General features: G+C 34.3%; 2 protein-coding genes across 2 annotated transcripts; both read left to right on the top strand.

The window, feature by feature from the left end:
- The first annotated feature begins 1,107 nt into the window (after positions 1 to 1,107).
- On the top strand, positions 1,108 to 3,895 carry LOC108574395 (putative fatty acyl-CoA reductase CG8306). Its single transcript, XM_017936978.1, has 7 exons — positions 1,108 to 1,463; positions 1,979 to 2,230; positions 2,337 to 2,586; positions 2,673 to 2,865; positions 2,966 to 3,205; positions 3,296 to 3,553; positions 3,637 to 3,895. The coding sequence occupies exons 1-7, from the start codon at positions 1,272 to 1,274 to the stop codon at positions 3,773 to 3,775; spliced, it is 1,524 nt and encodes a 507-aa protein (XP_017792467.1). The 5' UTR covers positions 1,108 to 1,271; the 3' UTR covers positions 3,776 to 3,895.
- A 2,289-nt stretch (positions 3,896 to 6,184) lies between these two features.
- On the top strand, positions 6,185 to 14,644 carry LOC108574396 (putative fatty acyl-CoA reductase CG5065). The gene is made up of 7 exons (XM_017936979.1): positions 6,185 to 6,243; positions 10,476 to 10,689; positions 12,841 to 13,080; positions 13,163 to 13,427; positions 13,598 to 13,900; positions 13,977 to 14,184; positions 14,341 to 14,644. Exons 2-7 carry the CDS (start codon positions 10,489 to 10,491, stop codon positions 14,642 to 14,644), a joined length of 1,521 nt encoding a protein of 506 aa, XP_017792468.1. The 5' UTR covers positions 6,185 to 6,243; positions 10,476 to 10,488.
- Positions 14,645 to 16,378: the final 1,734 nt, after the last annotated feature.

The following is a 16,378-nucleotide window of genomic DNA, read 5'->3' as shown; positions in this document are numbered from 1 at the left end:
ATAAAAATTCTACAATGTTATGTATTAGTATCTTGTATTTTTTACTAGTCTCGTTACTTTCTTGCCGCACCGTGTAGAACAACTCTTTGTCACTTTAAACAATGCAAGATTCTTCACTTTTGCCAGTGTTTCTCAATTGTGGACTTTATTCGCTTTGCATTTTAACAATTTGTCAAAAAATAATGTGCAAATTTCGTTTAAATAAAAAAATTTATTGTACGAATCTAATTTTATGCATTCTATAGTTTTAAATAGACTGTAATTTCAAAGTCCACGCTATGTTACGTTACGTCTTCAATGTGCACAGAGGAATTTCTGTTTGCTTCGACTGATCATAGAATAGATAAACGTTATGCAAATTCTCTCCAATTTTTCGCTATTTTTCCGAGAAATATCATGATCAAATAACGAGTAAAACACTCGTCGAATTGTACAGCAAATAAAATAAGGGATCGTGATATTCAATCAACCGAAATCTCTTTCCTATTAGATACGAATCGTAATGATGCAAAAAGTATGATCGGACTTTGTACACACGATAAAAATTATAAAACGACTGCTACTGGTGACCGAACAACAGTTTAATATCTTCCTCCTAATACATACTCGTTTGTATAATCAGTAATCGATTTTAATTTAAAACGTATCTTCTTTTCAATTAATTTTTTATTTAACTTACGAGAGACAAAGGATAAACAATAAAAGTATCCGAAGATAGAAATTATTGTAATATACATATACCAGGTAAAATAATTGAAAATGTACGAGACGCTAAAATGGATTACAGAATGTTACTGCGAGAGAATTTGTGAGTTCCTTGGTGAGACACACCGAGAGAGCGTGTAACTGTTAGGTCAGGTCCCAACATGGCGAATCAATGATGATCACGTGACAAAATTGGTGAAGATTTTCACACGCAGAAACATATTGCTTTTTGCATATAACATGTATCATTGTTTTCAAAGTAATACCAGTGAATGAAAGTTATGAATTAGTCATGGAATAAATTAAAAATTTTTCAACTCTGGCAGACGCGCACAATTATCCCACCAACCATTCTCCGTAATCTCATTTGCTAGCGTTACCATCTCTCAGTTGACGTCGAACCAGCGGTGGTTGTGCTGCGTACTACGTGCCGTTAGTGTTCTCACCCATTGTATGCTCTCAACAACGTTGCAAAGGATCGCGTGACTTTTTTTGTTGATTTTCACGAAATTTTTCAAGCGAATCTTTGTATAAGATTTGAAAAAAAAAAAAAAAGACGAATTACGATGGCGTCGAACGTGGTCAATTTTTACAATGGCAAAACAGTATTTATCACCGGCGGAACTGGCTTTCTCGGCATTTGTCTGATCGAAAAACTACTGAGGTCCTTTCCGGATTTGAAAAATATATATTTATTGATACGACCGAAAAAGGGGAAGCAGATAGAGGAAAGATTGGAGGAACTTAAGGAGAATTCGGTATGATAAGAATGTCACGTTCTGTATGCCGATATTTTAACGGCAATCAAGTTGAATCGCGTGACATATATGTATATAACCTTTGATTTGATCTGTTAGTGACATTCATTTCGTTTTCCTTATGTATAAAAAGATGAAATATTTGTCGGCGTTCATCTATTAATGAGTGTAAACATACTTTAGTTTATCAACTGCTTTTTTTTTTAATATTCGTAATTGTTTTAAATTACATAATTATGATTTTAAATATCAATAATTTTTACTTCTCGTTGATTTTGTTGTCTTAGCAAATAAAGATTTCTTTCACGCGACTATGAATAATTTTGTGGCTTATAAATGTGATTTTCTTATTTCTTGTATAAATTAAAATGTTTCAAATTTTTTTGCCTTGGGAACAATTTACACGTGGGCGCTCGTTATTTCATCGAAAGAAAAGAGAAAGTTGTTATATAAATTTTGGAATTGTTTAATTTTAGTGAAAGTATACTGATGTTTTGTGGAAACTATTGTTTTAGGTATTCAATAGGCTGAAAGAAGAAAATAAGACAGATTTATTTAAAAAACTGATTCCTGTAGCTGGTGATGTTGGACAGGAAAATTTGGGACTATCATCTGCAGACAGATTAACACTTGTAGAAGATGTTCAAATTGTTTTACATTCAGCAGCAACATTAGACTTTGAAGCAGATTTAAAATCTACCACAAATATTAATTTATTGGGTACACGCAGAGTTGTACAGCTTTGTCAGGAAATAAGAGATCTCAAGGTAAACCACTTCAGACTTGGCAAACAGGTCACTTTATTTGTATATTTTTTTTGAATTCAATTATGATAATTGCAAACATATGGATAACACTTTTCAATCTTTTTAGGCATTGGTACATGTTTCCAGTGCATTTGTTAATGCAGTGTTAACTGAAGCAGAAGAACGTGTATATCCAACACCATTTGATGTGAATGAATTACTGATAATAGTGGAAAAGTTGGATGATGCTACTTTAGAAGCAGAGACACCAAATATATTAAAGGATCATCCAAATTCATATACATTTACAAAGCATTTGGCTGAGCATGAAGTTAAAAATGGCAAAATTCCTGCAGTTATTGTTCGTCCTTCAATGAGTATGTAATTAAATATTTTAAGAAAATGAAGTTCAAAATTTGTAAATTGTATATCTTCTATCAATTATCATGTTTTATATTTGCAGTAACTGGAGCATGGAAGGAGCCAGTAGAAGGATGGACAATATCAAAGAATGGACCACAAGGATTTTTAATGGGAGCTAGTAAGGGTGTTGTAAGAAGATTACCAGTTGCAAAGCAGCTAATTTATGATTATATTCCAGTAGATATTGTTGTAAATAATCTTATTACTGCAGCCTATGCTGTCAATCAAGACAGGTATGGCGAAATTTTGCGACTTATATTAAAAACTGTAGTAGAAACAGAAAAACTTAATAAAAAAAAATGTTGATGGAATAATAATATATTTCTGTTATAGTGGGAAAGAATTGAAAGTATTCCATTGTACATCTAGTACATGTAACCCATTCAGGTGGCTCTCTGTGGAGTCAAACATTAATCGTTATTTACACAAATATCCGTTGCGAAGTGCTGTTTGGTATCCACACCTTAAATTGGTATCCTCAATATTCTTATTCAAACTCTCTGCAATTTTTGTGCACTTAATTCCGGCATATATTTTGGACACAGTAACTAAAGTAGCAGGAGGACGACCAGTGTAAGTTGTAAATTATGGTTAGCATTAAGTTTTCAGACTATCACGCCACATTTACGAAATGATACGAATAAAAAAAATTGTATGTTTTAGCTTGGTACGATTGCACACGAACGTTAACAACTCGCTGGATCGTTTGAAAAGATTTATCTTTACCGAATGGAAGTTTCATAATCCTCGCATGATTGAGTTACACGAGTCGCTATCAGAGATTGATAAAGAGCTTTTCAATTTAGATATTAAGTCATTGGTATGGGAGGACTACTTCGTTGATTTAACACAAGGAGTCAGAACGTATCTGCACAAAGAATCACCAAAAACATTGGAAAAAGCTCGTTCCAAAGATAAAGTGTAAGAATACTTTCTTGTTTTTACAAGAGAAGATTTATATGCTAGTAAAGGATTCGTTATTTATTTATTCTTAATATTTTCAGATTAATGGTTGCTCACTTGGGTTTGCAAGCCGCATTATTAGGTTTGGTTTGGTGGTTGATTAAAATCGTATTTGCCAGCACTTGGACCAAAACTGTTTTGGTCGTTCCAATTACGTATCTTCTTTTCGATCAGTTATAAATTATATACGTAGTTCTAATCAAACCACATTTCACATATACTTCTACAATACATTTCACAAACTGTACTTCATAATTCCGTGTTACTTCGAACGCACCAGAATGTTTGGACAAGGATATCTTTTTTCCAAGTACAATTCATACATTGAAATACATTATCACATGCTTTACCTTCAAAACGGTGTTGGGAAGTAAAGTTGTTTAAATATAATTATGAAATATTTAATTTTTGTATATGTTAAAATATTTTATTGTTTCTATATTATATTAGGAATTGTCTTAAATTTTTATCGGAAGAAAAGTGTGCCATTTGTTGATTTAATATTACGGTAGAAAGAGTAAGATGAAATTTTGTTTGTAACTAACAAATTAATTCATTTGTTTTATAAATTAAGAAACTTTGAAAGAAAAAAAAAGAACTGTTCTGTATTTTCTTGCAATTGTTAGACATGTGTTTCTATTTACGAGTTTTTGTAATAAAATCGGTTCCTATAACATGTTTACATCGTGCATGATTATACTTCCTTTTCCTGCATTTATCATAAATACATATTTAACTCGTGAGGATAGTGCATCTTCTACTTTCGTTTGCACACGTTCATTTCATAATCATGACTACAGTTTCACAATCTATAGTATGCAGATAATGAATGGAAAAGAAAGTTTCTCCTCGATGACAAGTGTTTCGAAATGCGTGCATTTAAGGATCACGAAAGTCTTCCAATTGAAAAGTAAAAACTAACGTTGGACTTCGAAGAAACTCGCGTCAATCTTAAAGATTCTGACAAACACTGTTTTCTTATACGAAACGAACTGTCCATCATTTCTCTAACTCTTCAAGTTGTCAGACTTAAAAAACAAACATCATTAAAATCACTTCATTCAGAGCTAGACAACGAGTTCATAAATACTTGGATGATTCGTGCATGGAATCGAAAGGAAAACTTTCTTCTGCTTGGTTATGCTATTCAGCTTATCGAATTCTCTTTGGTACTCGTGAACAAAACAAAAATGAAACTTTTATCTTTCTTAAAATAAACTTCGAATTAAAAAAAGACGATACCCTTTTATTTTTTAAACTGTAAGCTTTGATTTGTAATACATACAACTTCTTATCATCACGTTTTTTTTAAATAAAAAATGTTCTTTTTTAAAATTGTACGATGAGAATACACGAGCTTGCAAGAAAATAAGATTTTTCTAAATTCAATCAACGTACAATTTTGACCGAATAATCAATTCAATAGAAAATTCAACGAAACATCTGATTTAAACAAAAGTTGCATTCTTCGGCTCAAAAAAAAAAAAAAAATGTAGCTCTTCATCCTCTGTCAATATAAAAGCAAATTCTACGAACGATTAAACTTATTTCTCTCAAGATGAAAAAAAAGACCTCTTCTACCCTGCAAATTACTGTTATATCAACACCGATCGAACTCTTTGCTTAACAATCTCTAATCTCGCAACAAACCAACATTTTTCTAAGCCGACAAACGTTACTCATCAGTGAACCATTCACTTCGACAAGCAACAGGGTGAAAAATTCCTCCTCGTCATACATCAAACACACGTGAAATCAGAATCAACGAAATAACACTTGAACCTTTTGAAATGTTTCGATGCACCGAACCCGCCGTTGTCCTCGGGAGAGCATTTCTCCTCGGCAGGCGAGACTAGTCCCTTAAAATGCGTGGATCTTCTCGTCCTCCAAGTCAACTATTTCCTTTTTTCCTCTCGAGGCAAGATGCTGCGTCACCTTCACACAAAACGAAGAAACAAAGAACCGTGCTCGAAAAAAGCAAGCCGATAGAGAACGTGCAACGAACGAAACCGGAGTGACGAAGTATGTGTATAACTGGGGGAGTGCTGTACGAAAAATCGCAACCTGTTTCGCGTCGATTGAAATCGTGTTCCAACGGAAACAATTAACTTCAACGATTTAATCAATCTCGTTGAATAACGAGACTATGGGGGGGTCACAATTCGCAAACTAAGTCTAAGGACAGTCTAGAGAGAGACGACAGGCCAGGTCAGGCAATAAAGTAGCAAAATTAAAGATAAGTCGGACGAAACGTGACTGAATTCACGAGTCATTCAATGATCGGGATAACCTCGTAATGTTCCGGTGAAGGGGTTACCGATCTCTAAAGCTGCACGTAATTCCCAGCCGATCACCACTACCCATGGAACGAAATATAAATTCTCGTCAGACGAGTGTTGGCCAAGCGAGCCGAGCAGCGTGCACGCGACCACGCCAGAACCTTTCGTTCTCTTGTTGCGATCGGGAGAGCCTCGTACCTTCGACCACTGCCATCGCGATCGTTGCTCGAGTTACATTGTCGGTACACACCTAGGTGCTATCTTGTCCGATTTATACAGTATTGCTTCGGTACGATTTCAACAGTGATCCAAGATTTTCTCGGTTTTCTTGCCGTTGCTCATCCTATTGCGTCGATTCTGTTTCAAGCGGTACGTATTTTAAATTCTAAGGGTCATCTTTTTCGTAGGTGAATATGGTTTGTTTTCACGTATCGGTGTAATGCGAAATGTTGGAACTTTGATAACTTTAGTTCGTTAGTCGAGTGTTGGAAAGTGTTTGAATTTTTTCGTGGTAATTTTATAATTGAGAGAATTCTTGTTTGGTTAGTGTTGGGGAAGGTAAGGGTTTGTACTAGGCGCCAATGAAGATGAAGGTGACACTTTAGTCGGAGATAATAATCGGGAATTTTGACAAGTGTTTGAAATTCTGTTTGGTGTGGCAGATAGGTGTTGGGGTATGATGATAAGGAAGTAGGATTAGGGGTGGTTGTATTGGGTAAATTGAAAGTTTTGATGGACGTGGATTAAGGGGGTAATTGGGAGATAGTGGAATTAAGTGGATTAAAGTTGTTGATAGAAACGAAGGGTTGAGAATTGGTTGATGTAAAGATTCAGGTGACTTACGGGGATAATAGCGATGCGTTGATGATGGAAATTTGTTGTTTCAACTATTGGTGGATGGTTGAAATTTTAGTTGTTAAATAAATGGATGAAATATTTCATCTGTTTTGACAGAACGAACTAATTTTAACGAACGTCTGTTTGTATCTTGTAAAAGTATAAATTATTCAAATACATTAATGATACTGTATTACGTTTGATTATTGTGAACTAGTATCAGAAATAATATAAATTGAACTAATTTTACCGATTAAATAAAATTTCGAAAATATACGAATAATGTCTTTGGAATTGTAATAAAGAAAAAAGCGACAACTAAGGAAATTTCCAAGAAATTCAAGGAACGATAATTTATAAATAAAATAGAAATATATTTTCACACGATTTAATTGAATTGATCGAATGAAATTTGGCAAAAATGACGGGTGATCTCGTTGAAATTAGAACGGAATTGAATTAAAGGAATTTCAAAACCATTCGAAGGATAATATTTCGTAACGTGGATTCAAGTACTCTTTTACGAGGCAAGAGCATGAAAATGCCCTTAACGAGTTACTGGCTTCGTCGTCCGAGTGAAATTTAAGGTAATTGACAATCGATGCCGCGGCTGTACGCACAAGGAATTCCTTTTCCTTCTTGCATCGATCTCAGAATCTGATTAGAAAAGCGAAACGACGACGACGCAAAGTGGAAACGTCGAAGCGACAGTTTTTCAAATAAACGACTCGTACAAGTTCGAAAGAAACGTTTCTGTAAATAATTTAGGGATAAAATAATATTTTCGGAGTTAAAGTAGTTCAGAAATTTAAATAGCGTAGAAAATAAAATAGTTTAGAAATTGAAATAGCATAGGTATGAATATTTCGAAATTAAAACAGTATAGAAATAAAAGTTTCGAACTTAAAACAGTATAGAAATGAAAATTTCGAATTTTAAATACTTTAGAAATTGAAATAGTACGGAAATGAAAATTTCGAAATTAAAACAGTATAGAAATGAAAATTTCGAAATTAAAACAGTATAGAAATGAAAATTTCGAATTTTAAATAGTTTAGAAATTGAAATAGTACGGAAATGAAAATTTCGAAATTAAAACAAATTGTGAAGAAAGAAAAATTTCGAAATTAAACCAGTACAGAAATGAAAATTTCGAAATTAAAACAATATAGAAATTAAAATTCGGGAAATTAAAACAGTATAGAAATTAAAACCGTATAGAAATAAAAATTTCGAAATTAAAACCGTACAGAAATGAAAATTTCGAAATTAAAACAGTATAGAAATGAAAATTTCGAAATTAAAACAGTATAGAAATGAAAATTTCGAATTTTAAATACTTTAGAAATTGAAATAGTACGGAAATGAAAATTTCGAAATTAAAACAGTATAGAAATGAAAATTTCGAAATTAAAACAGTATAGAAATGAAAATTTCGAATTTTAAATAGTTTAGAAATTGAAGTAGTACGGAAATGAAAATTTCGAAATTAAAACAGCATAGAAATTAAAATTCCGAAATTACAATATAACTTTGGACGTTGCTCATAAGGAAAATCCAGGAATTTGAGATACCGTCATATCTTTTGCTGGAGACTCATTAGCGTTCGATGTTTTAGATGAATTTTATGCCACCTCATTCGGGGAATCATAAATTCGACGTAGGTACAAACCTATCATGGCAACAAATTTTTTTTCCGCGTCTATCCAATCCAGTGGTTCTCAAACTTTTTCGTCTGGCAGCACTCTGAGATCATTAAACAAAATTCACGGCACCCTTGTTATTATTTTTTGCTTTTTACGGTCAGCAAAGATACGAAGGATGAGACGTATTTGAAAAAATATAAACGTTACTAAACAAATCAAAATTTCGCGGCACCCAGTTTGAGAACCACTGATCTAATCCAACGATTGCAATAAGAAAAAAAAGAGTCAAAACGGAAAATTTCCATTCAGTCAGCCTGAACGCCACAATTATAGCCATTATGAAAAATATCGTCCTTCTAAAATTTCATTGTACAGTTTTTCTGCAATTTCAACGAAACTCTACGTAATTAAAGAAAAAACTAAAAATTCATCACGTTGAAAAACCATCTACCTCAAATTTCAATAAAAGCCAAAGAAGAAAAAAGAAATAACGCAAATCAGAAAGGTGTTAAAGAAGTATCAAAAAAAATGACAAGATATCCTTATGCAAAATGGAAGAACTGAAAAATTCACGTAAAATCGTTCTTTGTTACGTTTAAAGATATTCCAAGCACGAAACACCAGAAGGCTAGGATTTCCGAAAAATGTTCGCGAACACGCGGCGAATATTCAACAATACTCGTGAATTGTTAACGATACAAAAAGACGCTTCATTCTGTCACGTGTCTCTTTCATTTCAAGAATAACAATGGTGCATAGTTTATATGTGTTAAATCGTTCGTTTGACATATCGATAAATTATTGTAATTAAACTTCATATTCATTAATTCCCTTTCTCCTCGCTGCTCGCACATATTAATTATGTATAAACTAACACCGATATACACGAACGAATAAAATACAATAACTGCAGCGCGGAATAATCATCTCTCGTCGAGTTATGAAACTCGAAGTTATCAAACGAAACGTTTGAAAAAGATTCGGAAGTTCTAGAGAAAACATTTTACAAGATGAACGAAGGCTGTAAGTATTAATCGTTAAGCGTGACTCGGACTACCAGAATCGCTAACAGTTCGTAAATAACGTTAAAAACGTGTTACACTATATCGTATCGATAGTTTCGACTCTGAGTTTTTTCAACTCTTGACCTAACCGATTCGCCTAATTATGCATGCATTCGTTCACGCTATAAGAAACGCAGTGAAACGATAATAAAAATGATACTTTTACACTTTATTCGTTGTTAACGTGAAATGCTAACGCAGTTCGAACATCAATTCGTACAAAGTTCAACGGACGAATAAATAATTGACAATTTAAAAATGGAAAAGGTAGAGATCAGCTATCCTATGCATAAATTCGTACAAAAGGACAATTTGTTTCTCACATTTGTCGAAAAATTACTCCACAATAGAAATCTTAGAATTGTTTCCGACGAGCAAGGAATACTTTAAATATACTTAACTTACTTTCCATCGAATATTATTTTCAAATTATAAAAATCTATTATTTCTAATTTATTTTGAAGTATTAAATATTACTTTCGATATTACCTACTGTTTCAAAACCATAAAAATCATTTATTCCCAACTGCACTCTGTCCAATTTAAGAATAACCTCGCTCTCGGACCGATTTTCGTCCGTTCTGCGCATAGACAGGGGGCGTAGCAGAGGGTAAGACGGAGAAAAACGTAGGCGGTTAAGTGGGGGGTTTGGACGTTCTAGCCCTGCTTTAGGCACGTCCCATGGCGCCAAGCGAGGTTATTCTTAAATTGGACAGAGTATAAATATTCTTTTCACAAAAACACTACCCGAACGACTTTCTCTCGAGTATAAATTATTGTCGCAGTTTCACACTGGACGCGGCGACAAATGGTAATGTTCCAAATAAACATCAAGATGAATAATTACCAGACGAAAAATGTAACACGGTAAATTACATTCGCAGTGTCACTCGACGACGACTTCTTTACATCGCGAGGTCTTTCCGCGGGAAGGATCGTTATCAGATCAGAAACCTGAATGTTAACGCCGCTTTGTGAACATTGCACGATCTATAAAACAAAGCCTTTTTTTCTTCCCTTTCACCTCCGTCTCATTGTCGTTTCCTTTGTGCAGCGCGTCACCGGAAATGGCATCAGAGGACGTAGCGGAGTCGGTGTCGGAGTGGTTTCACGGTCGAAATATTTTCGTCACCGGTGGTACTGGTTTCATGGGGAAAGTTTTAATTTACAAACTGTTGCTCAGTTGCCACAACCTTGGAAATATTTTCGTGCTGATCAGAAAGAAGAAAGAGGTCGATCCACAGACGAGGCTGCAGCACATAATACAGGTAAAGGACAGGTGATGCGCTCGAAATGAACCGGGGAAACACCGTGACGCATATCTTTCTCCCGTTTTCTCGAGCACCAGCCACTTCTATGGCTATTTCTCTGTCTGATCGCGAAAACGAAAACACTCCTATGGATCTGTGAAAATACGAGAACAAAACGTGGACCTACATATGTTCTTCGACGAAGAATTAATTTAACTGTTTAGTTCGATTCAAAGGAAGACAGGTTTTTTCTTTCTTTAATAAAAATGCTACGCTAGTCCCGGGGTATTTGAAACCTTGAATGTTCCATAAAATTATCGAGTGAGATTCTCCGATTCGTATTCAAGTTGCCGAACTTTTATTACTCACGAAATTAATGCGGAAGTTACCCGTGGTTCGTAATGCTCGTAAGTTAGAATAAACGTTTCCTTGTTCCATTCAAAAGTACTAATTTATTCCTTGTGAATGATCGTGAAAGTAAATTTAGAATAAATCATTTATTTATAGACAACGTAAAAATCTGATTGTAACATGTTTCATAACTGACTGTTATCACGATGAAATTGGCTCACAGTTAGTTAATACAGCCATAATTGATTCCTGGAACGGCGACCTTAAGAATCTTTGATTCAACTTTCTCTGAATTATCTTATTTCCGAGGTCGTTATACGCTTATTAATTTTAATGTCTATATTAATTTCATATTATCGAATATATTCGTATAAATTTCTATATTTTGAAAATTATTTTATTTGTACCTATCTATTTTTTATTTTCGTCGTTATTCTGTATCCTATTCATTGCTACGTAATCAGACTAACTTGCTCCGATAATGAGGCACTATTACTGTTCGACAATGTTGAATTAAACAAAGGCCAATCGAAGGTAATTATAGTTGCGTTCATGTTCAACGAATAGTCTCATGCTAATGATATGTTATCAGATTCAAGTTAAGACACACTACAAATTGCGTCCTGCGCGCAGTAATGCGTACGATTACAAATAGAATCGCGAATGCAAAGATTCTTTATTTACCTACGATCTAAGTTAAAAAGTGGGGGAAAAAAAAGGAATCTTCTAATTTAGTTTGTAAATTTTCTATTTTTACTCCTTCAATTTAGTTTGCAAATTTTTTTTTGTTTCGATTCTTCCAATTAAGTTCGTCAATTTTCGTCTGTTCGTGAAATATTGATTTTTATTTCCTTTGTCGTCGTTGATCTTTGTCTCTGACAATAAATGACAGAGGGTACGGAACAAGTGAGTACAATATAGAATTGATTACATCACTTAGCTCTAGACAGGTAAACAAAGTTGTTAGAATTACTCATTTGCTTCTCCTAACAGTAGCTTCTTTTTTGTTTACTCTCTTTCAAACATTCCTTTGTTAGATGTACTGTTTGACGTTTACATCCCTTAAAAGGCACATTTTCGAACAAGTCAGTATTATTTCATGAGAACGTGGGATTGAATGAGAAATTCTACTTATAAAAGAATTTATAATACCACTTCATTTGTGTACGCACAAGGTCTCTTATGACTAATAGTCCGACTAAAAAATGAGGAAGTAGATGAAACCACGCAGGGAAATTATCACTGACCTTCAAGTCAATTTCAAAGATTCTACTGTTAATTTTATCTCTTAAAAATAACAGGAATACTTCAGAAAAAAAATTTAATGACGGGCATACACTAGCTATAAGTAATCTTCATGCTGGTACACCGTCCGTTATTACACACGGTGTTTGTCACCATTACGCAACAATGGCTGAAAATCGTCTATTTACTTTGGTAATTCGATAAGTTGCACTTTTAAAGCCCACTGACGAAAGTGAAAGGGACGAACGATTATACTTATGGTATGCGGTCGGTAATAGAAAATCACCAGGAATAGATACACTGTACGACGCGAGAAAAGTGACAACCGTAGACGTACGCGTAAATCGTTAAAGCCGTGTCGTTACAAGGTGAACAAACCTCCTCTCCGTTTCAGCTTAATCATCGTATTTTCCCATTATCTTTATGCGTTTCAAGTGAACAAAAGGAGTTGCATTTTGAAACGACTGATTACAGACGTTTCATAACTTCGGTCACATAACACACCTGAAATGTTTTCTCTTTTTATTTCGTGTAATGATTAATTAACGTGCGAACGTTCGATGACATTTCCAGCAAGAACCCTTCAAACTGATCAAAGAGAAGTATCCAGACAGACTGAAGAAACTCATATTGGTGGCCGGCGACACTACTTCGGAGGATCTCGCATTATCGACTGCCGATAAACAGAGACTAATTAAAGAAGTTTCCGTCATTTTCCACATGGCAGCGAACGTTAAGTTCGACTTGCCATTGAAAGAGGCGGTAAAAATCAATACCGTTGGTACCATGAACATTTTAAATCTTGCTAAACAGGTAAATATTTCAACTATATTCTCCTTTATCCATTTTTCTTAGTCATCGATATAAAATTGAATCGAAATTTTTTTTACTGTAGATACCAAATCTACAGTCTTTCATTCACGTGTCCACGTCTTATTGTCAATGCACAGAAGAAGTGCTAGAGGAGAAAAACTACTCGTGTATAGTGCAGCCTGAGAAAGTCGTAGACACTGTAAATAACATGACGGACGACGTTCTTAAAGCGATGACCCAAACAATATTAAACGGACAGCCGAACACCTACGCCTTTAGTAAAGCACTCAGCGAGGATTTGGTGCAAAGATCTGGCCTGCCTGCAGGCGTTGCTAGACCTTCCATCGGTAAACGGAACTTTTATTTAGTCCAACAGAAGTTAAATAAATATTCTACTCCTTGCTACATATTAATTAAAAATTATATACGTAAACTTCTATATATTGTAAACTATTTACGATAATTATAACTAATGACATCTTATACTTCCCATCAAGAATTAATTCTTTTATTCTAGTGGTCGCATCATGGAAAGAACCAGCTCCTGGTTGGGTAGAAAATATGAACGGACCAACAGGTCTAATGATAGGCGCTGGAAAAGGAGTAATTCGAACGGTGCTTTGCAACTATAATTACATGTTAAATCTAATTCCCTGTGATATGGCGATTAACGCGATCATCGCGTTAGCGTGGAAAGTTGGAAAGGAGAAACCAGAAAAACCAATGTTTATGAATGTTACCTGTGGAGCTGAAAATCCAATCTCTTGGGGTTACGCTGTGGATACCGGGAAGAAGCATGCAACAACGTATCCATTCACAGGTTAGTGAGAAAAATATAATATACCTTTTGAAACACTTAGAACAGACATAAAAATTTTGCAAATTTTTTTTTTTAGGTCTGCTCTGGTATCCAGGTGGAAGCATAACCACGTTAAAGTTCTACCACTGGATACGTGTGATCTTCTTCCACTTTATACCTGCGTACCTGTTAGATGCTCTAATCGTTCTGAGTGGAAACAAACCGTTCTTGGTGAGGGTGCAACACAAAGTCAACGCTGGCATCGAAATGATACAATATTATACCACTAAGGAATGGGTATTTAGGTGATTATAGAAAAATATATATAAATATTTTACTAACAATTTTACTACTTTGAAATTCCAATCGATATAATTCGAATTGTTTAAGTGAAGTTCGAAAGTGAATTCTACAATTTTTATTTCAACATTTCCAATCCTATTTCGATCATTTACTTTCAGGAACGAACGTATGCAGGAATTACAGGACGAACTGAACCCTGCTGATAGGGAAGAGTTCTTTATGAACACGAAAGCGATATCTTGGGACGACTACTTGTTACGATACATTCTAGGCACTAGACAATACTGTTTGAAAGACGATCCTTCGACTTTACCCCGTGCAAGAAAGGTCCTCAGGTGTCTGTACTTCGCCGATTGGTTCCTGAAGATCGGTCTTCTGATTTTCTTCACGTGGTTCATTTATTCCTGGATCAGTCCCTGCGGGGAAATAACTGCAACGAAATTCGAGATTAACGAGATTTAAATTGTATATTGGATTAATGTTTGACTTTACCTCAATGAGGTAATATTTCGATATCTTTATTTTTTAACAATGTACGTCTATTGTTCTACTTAATATCGACAAAGATATTCACGTTCATTGTCGAATTTAAAAAAAGAAGAACCGTACTATGCATCACTATTTAGAATTATAATTACGCATGCAATAATGAAAATACTCGATTACAGTATACGATAAGCAATAAACCATGCTTTCTTTCGATAAGGAATATTAATTCTATTTGTTCGTCTGTATTACTCTTATAGAGTCTATTAACTTGCAATTACGATGATATTTTTAAGATACTTTATTGTAAGCAATTCTTGCAACGTACATAAGTTACTTATGTAGGTAATTTTTGCAACGTGCAAAGTACGTAAGTTTAGACTGTTCTACGAATCAAAATAAAAATTCTACCTTTTTTAAACAATCTTGTTTTCTTTGTAAAATATACCACGATTAATAACGAAGAAACTTTCTTATATAAATAACACAACGTAGAATTAATCAATCATTTTGCTCCAATTTTCCAAACTATATTCTAGCATAAAAACACATTTTTTCCAACAATAAAACTAACGAAGAAAAAAAAAGAAACAGTTTCGACACAAAATGAATACGTAACCGATCTAGATCTTTAATTCGAATTTTTAACTTGGAAGTATTTCATTGATTTCTTACATAACGACGTAACTCTTCTTTTTTACTTCGAAATTTCCCAAATATTTCCACCCAATAAGGGAACAGCAAACTGTGTAACGTATCATCGTTTCACGATCTCCTCGATGCACACACGTTTCTTTCGACATGTGTAAATGTCGACTGTCGGTAAAGAAGAAAAAAAAAAAAGAAGAAAGGAAAAAAAGATCGAACGAAACATTGCAAAAGTGCAGACATAGGAAACGAATCTCGAATAAACGTCACCACTAATCCCCTACACCTATTTGACAGGATATCTTCGCGTGCTGACATTTTGAAATTTCGAAATCTCTTCGCTCTCTCGCGAATGCACGCGCTCGCATAATCGTTTTCGCGAAATTTTTTCCCCCCGTGACTTCTTCGCTGCGTAAATATTTGAAACCACGTTTAGAATAGCCACGAGAGTTTCCACGTCACCTCGAACCGTATACTTTACCAATAACAGAGTGCATACTAATCGTACTCTCGTGCTCATGCTACTTACACGTACAATTTTAGTAAGCAAAACTGTGTTTCAGGTTTTGTTTCAGATGAATTTTCACCCTGAGGAAATTTTTTCTTTATTTTATCTATATCTTTCGTAAATTTTCATTTTTTCAATTAATTATGAAAATAATTATCAAAGTACGTTCTTAGTGTTTTTTAAAAATACTTTTAAACAACCTCTTGTTTTTTGATTTTAAAATTAATTCCTTCTTTCGTGGAGGAAAAATTGTCGGTATTTATCGAACGAAAAATTCCAGGATTATGATACTTTAGATTTGCTAATTTTTTTATCGCTGTCCCGCATTTATAATGTCCCTCCAACGAGGTTGCGCAATGTTAAAAAATGACACCGCTCGCCGTGTTTAGGAATTCCACGGCGATATTTTTGCCCAAATTTTGAGTACACCCGAAAGTGCGAATATCACGATGAGATTTCTATCTGGTTACCAGTGAATCTAAAGTATCATTATCTGTTTTTAACAACTTTCCACATATTAACCGCGTAAATGGACCGTAATTCGAGTAATTGCG

This window comes from Habropoda laboriosa, unplaced genomic scaffold, assembly GCF_001263275.1.
Source record: "Habropoda laboriosa isolate 0110345459 unplaced genomic scaffold, ASM126327v1 scaffold205, whole genome shotgun sequence".
Classification (NCBI taxonomy): domain Eukaryota; kingdom Metazoa; phylum Arthropoda; class Insecta; order Hymenoptera; family Apidae; genus Habropoda; species Habropoda laboriosa.
This window is presented reverse-complemented; position numbering and strand designations above follow the sequence as displayed.

Coding starts and splice junctions, on each gene's coding strand:
- LOC108574396 (XM_017936979.1), top strand. CDS start 10,489: ATGGCATCAGAGGACGTAGCGGAGTCGGTGTCGGAGTGGTTTCACGGT. Junction 10,690..12,840: donor GGCTGCAGCACATAATACAG/GTAAAGGACAGG, acceptor TGACATTTCCAG/CAAGAACCCTTCAAACTGAT. Junction 13,901..13,976: donor AACAACGTATCCATTCACAG/GTTAGTGAGAAA, acceptor TTTTTTTTTTAG/GTCTGCTCTGGTATCCAGGT.
- LOC108574395 (XM_017936978.1), top strand. CDS start 1,272: ATGGCGTCGAACGTGGTCAATTTTTACAATGGCAAAACAGTATTTATC. Junction 2,231..2,336: donor AGGAAATAAGAGATCTCAAG/GTAAACCACTTC, acceptor CAATCTTTTTAG/GCATTGGTACATGTTTCCAG. Junction 2,587..2,672: donor TATTGTTCGTCCTTCAATGA/GTATGTAATTAA, acceptor TTATATTTGCAG/TAACTGGAGCATGGAAGGAG.